This window comes from Aptenodytes forsteri, unplaced genomic scaffold (assembly GCF_000699145.1).
Source record: "Aptenodytes forsteri isolate BGI_AS27 unplaced genomic scaffold, ASM69914v1 Scaffold178, whole genome shotgun sequence".
Taxonomy (NCBI): domain Eukaryota; kingdom Metazoa; phylum Chordata; class Aves; order Sphenisciformes; family Spheniscidae; genus Aptenodytes; species Aptenodytes forsteri.
The window spans coordinates 420,242-425,995 of NW_008795136.1; the positions used below are offsets into that span (position 1 = coordinate 420,242).

Sequence of the window (5,754 nt, forward strand, 5' to 3'; positions counted from 1 at the left end):
TATGCTGTGATATTTGAACCAAAAAATCAACTCAGAAAATATAACTACGTAATCTCCTTGCTATTCAGCCCAAGAAAAGCTTGCAGAAGCGTGAAGGAGCATGTTTCTTCAGTAAGGACTCCAATCTGAAGCTGAGATGGTCACTGTAGGAGGAAGTACACACAGTGCTCATGCGTTAGCTAGAAGGAAAGCATTACAGACAATGAGAAAGAAAAGATGATCAGCAGAGGAGACCAGAAATATAAGACACAAGAAGAAGAAAGAAGCTCTAAAACAATCGCACACAATGATCAACACAGTTACCTGTCGCTGTGAATGGGAGTTTAACATTCTCTTCTATCCTGGCTGAAAAATTTCACAAAGTGATCTTGTTTATTCCTATCACATCTATCTGCTATTTTTCACCAATACTTTGTGACATTACAGAACAAAGACCTCAAGTTATATACTTCCCCTTAAAACTATAATGCTAAAGACTATTTTCAAAAGCCCAAATGCCAGAGAACAGTGCTTTCAATAAAATCTGGCAATGCCCCAAGGTACTTGATTCAGAAACCTACGTAAAGTCATACAGTCTCTGCTAAAATTCTCCACCACTGATTCTCCTCAGAAGTTTGGTGCTTTTCTTCATAGTGAAATGATAACTATATTAATGTGCTCTGTTTATCACTAAATCTATTGGAAATGTGCTTCTTATCTGACTTGCTTTCCAGGGCAGTGCATACCCTGGGACAGAGGAGTTTTGCTTCTCCCACGCTGTTACGGACCCAACTCTGCTAGCAGGAAAGATGCTGGTATCCTAGATCTTATGGGATGCAATACCTTGAGGAAATTTATATCAAACAATTATTGCATAATCTCAGGGTGTAATAAAACCTCCTACACCATACACAGGCATCGAGTTCCTGTTACACTTTTGCGTCAGAGGAAGGAGTGTCCCTGTCAACAGCAGCTACAGGTCCCTGTATGAACCCGCAGGATCCCCTTGCTGTGCATGTGGAGGAAGTTGAAGATTTCTGAGGGCATAGCATGAAAACCAGGGCGAGGTTTCACATTGTCATAGTAGTGGTGAGTTATAAAAATCCCTGAGGGGTTCATGGGGAAGGCCCAAAAGCCAAAAAGGTGGACTTCTTCGCAGAGCTCCAGGGCAGCAGTCACCAGGATCAGTCCAGTGCTAATCCGCTTGGCCCGCACCCCTTGGCCGAGCCAGTAGCGTGAGACGTTGATGAGATACTGGGGATGAAAATAATAAACAGCTTGCTGAGATTCAAAATCATCCAGGACATATTTGACCCGGATTGAGACGTCCGTGTTGCGAGTGTTGTAGAAAGCTGGCAGCAGCACGGAAGCGTTCTCGTAGACCTGGAGCACGTCATAGAAGGGTTTCCTCCATTTTTCCAGCTTATGAAATCTAAATTGAAAAGGATGCGAGCGATGGTCAGACCAGTACAGACTCCGTGTGGGCTCAGCAGACAAGAAACCTCCAATGGGCTTTTAATGAAACATTTCTGACACAGAGATAATTGAAATGATGTTTCCGTTAACAAGGGGAATATATTTAGATTTTTAGATAAAGCATCAGTATGATATGTAGGGCAAAAATGCAGGGTATAAAAAAATACATGTTCTCCTCTCTTTTGGCAATACATTCATCAAACAGTGGAAAAACTTTGTAGACATTTCCGATCATGTCTCACTTCTCATTTTATTATGAGAAGTATGTCATTTTTCCAAGGTGTGGACAGCTGTATAGTGCACTATGCAGTGCAGAACTGTATAAAAAAGTGGCAAATACCAAAGCAGAGCAAATGTCTAAAATGTCTAAAGGAAAGCAGTCATGAGCCCCATGGTCCCAAACCTGTCAGCAAGGTGGCATTAAGGTATTAACAAATTTAAAATTAAAATCATCCAGTCAATCCTGGCTACAAAGTTTAACTGGCATTTTTTAAAAACATATGAGAATGTGTGCTACTTTATTTAAGCATTTAGGGTGGGATCCGGTTGCTTCCACCCTGAATGTTTCTGAGACATTTGCCTGGGGCTTGCAAGCACGGCACAAGACTTCCAGGGGGAAGGATGGCTCTGCTGTTATAATTTTAGCTCATCAGCTTCCCACTTTGTATCACCAATGTGCAGGTCTAAGTGTTTTACACATTTCTGTAAGTTGTTACTGCTTCCATATACTGAATAACTTCAATTCAGAATGAAATATATGATTCATAGTGTCAGTTTAAAGTAATATTGGGAAAAAAGTTCTCTGTAACAGTTAGAATTAAGTGAAAGGTAGATTTGGAAAAGCAATAGAGATGAAAATACAAAAACCAGAAACGACCTCTCAGTAATTATACTGGGATTGACAGTCACGACATCCGTCTTTACCCCAACGTCCGTGAAGTATTTCTCAGATATAGGAGGCAAATTGCATCTATAAAGGAAAGAAATTAGTAAGAAAGTTAAAAAATTCCTTGCACCTTTTCAGGACTAGAAAGTAGAATTTATTTAAGCATCTCTCCTAAGCAACAAATCTAGAAACAGATTGAGAATTTAAAATTGTATCAAAACATGGTGATGCCGAAACTGTGCATTAAAGTAAGAAGTTCTTAGGGGCTATATGAAGACCTCTCTTCTTCCCCAAGTCTGTGAGACATGACCCCTTTTTGCAGATGTAGCCAATGCTCGCTCATTTCGCTTCCTTAATAGCAGTTCAACTATTTACTTCTGCAGTTTAGGACAAGAAATGGGATGAAGCCCCAAGGACAATCAGCGTATAACATCAAAGACTTCCTCAACAGCAGCTGAGCTGTATTCAATGATTAATAGATAAACTATATCTATAACATTGCCTTTAACATGCTTTGTTTTATACCCAAGAGAATTTAGGGGAAATGCTCCACAAGAGACAAATCAGTCCAGTCCTAATTAATCCAAAACAATCTGCTGCCCTTCCTTTTCCCTTTATAAGTATCTCCCAGCGCAGTGTAAGAGCAGCAATTCTGACTCTACAGATTCACCAGAGGATGTCAAAGCTATTAGGAGCAAACTTGTGAAGATTTGCAAACCTTGACTTTGCCCAACCTCCACTCACCTTGGCCTTGACCTAGATTCATCATCGCAAAAAATTTAGAGCATCCCTCAAGAGATGCTGAAGTTACTGAAACACGCACACATACACACAAGCTATCACACCAGCTTTGCTTCCATAGGAAACCTAGCTAAAAAAAAGCTTCAGCACGCATTATCAGAGGCAACATAAGTGGCCTTGCAACTAGTTTTACACTCAGTTTAAGCTAGCGTTAGATATTTGCTGACATTTTGAAAACTCTTTGAAGCGATCTACAAGCCACAGTAAAAGCCTTCACTGTTAAGATCCCCACATCTCAAAAATACTGCTGTGCCTAATTCCCAAACACCTCTGTATTTTTGAAGATCAGGGCTGAATAGGAGAAAACGGTGTAGGTATTTAGGGTAAGCGGTGCTCAGTGTTTTCACAATACTGCAGTTCAGCTACCATCATAATTTCTCAGTCACAGGGAGAGGGCAAGTGGGGGAGCAGAGGGACGCACAAAAATCCTTCAAAGTCCTTCTCAGACTCAGGAGGTTCACATGTACCTCCCAGAGAGTCCCTCTTTATCAGGGCAGAGAAATTTTTTTAGCCACCTCATCCTTCTCATAGGCAATGTTATTTCCAGCACTTTTCTCTGCTAGGTCACGCAAAGTCCTTCTGAAGTCCTCTAGCATCCCCAGTTCCACCTAGCACTGGGCACTGTGCTCATTAGATTATATTTGAAAAAGGTTTTCAAATATTCAGCTTCAATATTTTCAAACAGTAAACTCCCACCAGGATTAAGAAAGAGTGAATTTGTCGAAAGTGGTAATTCCTTACAAAAACGATACGATCCGCATAAACTGTAGTTTTGTCATAGAACTCCAAAAATTCATCCCTGCAGAGAGTAGTCCCATCTATAAATGCACCCAATGTTTCATCACAGATCTCCACTCTGGCCAGTAGATGGAGATAGACAATAACTAGTAAATGCAATTCGTGTGTGTGTGTGTGTGTGTGTGTGTGTATTTTATATAGTCTATTGTAATATAATTAATTGCTATCAGAATTTATTTCATAGAAAAATCTTGGTTGCATCCTGCTGGCCACAAGCTTCCTGACAATAAAAGATTTTCCCAGGCGTCCTGAATGTTTCACTGAATGTTAGCAGTGCTCCATAGGCAGTTCTTGAAATATTTTAAAGGATTGTTTTGTCGGTGACCAAGATGGTGATTCCTGACAGTTTGGTGAACTGGTGTCAGACTGGAAAGTGGATTCGTTCAGACCTGACCTTAAACACAAGCTTTACTTCAAAATTGATGTCAGCAGACCTTAAGCTGTTAAACACTAGCATGTCTTTGTGCATAATGCTGGTCCACATGTTTTGGAGGTGGTGAGCCAGGGGTTTTTTTTGCACGAGTACTGATGTACTTATTCATATTTCAGTTCTACTTAAGCCTCTACTTAATTAATTACTGGTACCAAAAGCAATTTCTAAGTTCTGTAGTGATCTGATCTGCTCTTTTTATGCAGTTGTGGTACAGTTCAAGAAAGAGCAACAGTGGTAGAGAGGGACCTCCACTGCAAGTTCTTATACCTAAATGATGACATTTGCTGCCCGTATTTCCACTTCCACTCAACAGTTTGTCACCTCCATGTGTAACATAAAATCATAGAACCATTGAGGTTGGAAAAGACCTCTAAGATCATCGAGTCCAACCGTCGACCCAACACCACCATGCCCACTAAACCACGTCCCTAAGCGCCTCATCTACACGTCTTTTAAATACCTCCAGGGATGGGGACTCCACCACTTCCCTGGGCAGCCTGTTCCAATGTTTCACCACTCTTTCAGTAAAGACATTTTTCCTCACGTCCAATCTAAACCTCCCCTGGTGCACCTTGAGGCCATCTCCTCTCGTCCTAACATGTACCTTTCATTTCAACTATACTGATAGCTGTGATCCAGCACAATAGAAGGGAATCTACAATAACTATTTAATATATATAGGGTACACTAGGCTTTTAAGAGGCAAATTATGTGAAGCCTGGAGTGTTTCACAGATTAAAATAAGGCAATAGTTTTCTATAAAATGGGCACAAGAGGCAGACACAAGGGGTCTGAAAATAATGAATAGTGAAGGTAGGATCGGTAAAATTTTATTTCTCATTTGATGCCAAATCAAATTAAGAATGCAATGAGCCAAAATCTGACCTAATTTTTGCTGGTATGCAATCAGAGAAATTCATTGATTTATGCACAGTTATTCTAAACTGACAGGACCGTACCTAAGATCAGAAAATAGGCCAACAGAACTAAAAAGATCTTTCTTTTCTAGAGAACAGGTCATGAATCTCTGAGCTAGCTGTCATATGCCATGACCTGGGAAAAGAGCTTAACAGGATTTAGAGAGGGATTAGTCATGCATATGAATAATTGTGGTGGCTTGACCCTGGCTGGATGCCAGGTGTCCACCGCAGCCGCTCTATCCCTCCCCTCCTCAGCTGGACAGGGGAGGGAAAATATAACGAAAGGCTCGTGGGTCGAGCTAAGGACAGGGAAAGATCATTCACCAATTACCATCACAGGCAAAACAGACTCGACTTGGGGAAAATTAATCTTTTATCAGAGTAGGGTAATGAGAAATAAAAACTAAATCTTAAAACACCTTCCTCCCACCCCTCCCTTCTTCCTGGGCTCAACTTCACTC

General features: G+C 40.8%; 1 protein-coding gene across 3 annotated transcripts in view; it reads right to left on the reverse strand.

Moving 5' to 3' along the window:
• Window positions 1-729: 729 nt before the first annotated feature.
• Window positions 730-5,754, reverse strand: part of ST8SIA5 (ST8 alpha-N-acetyl-neuraminide alpha-2,8-sialyltransferase 5) — a 41,822-nt gene continuing 36,797 nt past the window's right edge. For 2 of the 3 annotated variants that reach the window (XM_019471847.1, XM_019471846.1), the window contains 2 exons: window positions 2,333-2,425; window positions 943-1,411 (listed from right to left, as the gene is read on the reverse strand). In XM_019471847.1, coding sequence (XP_019327392.1) covers window positions 943-1,411; window positions 2,333-2,425 — 562 coding nt within the window. Of the gene's footprint in view, window positions 1,412-2,332; window positions 2,426-5,754 lie in introns of all 3 variants that reach the window. The other variant, XM_009278428.1, reaches the window with a different exon arrangement.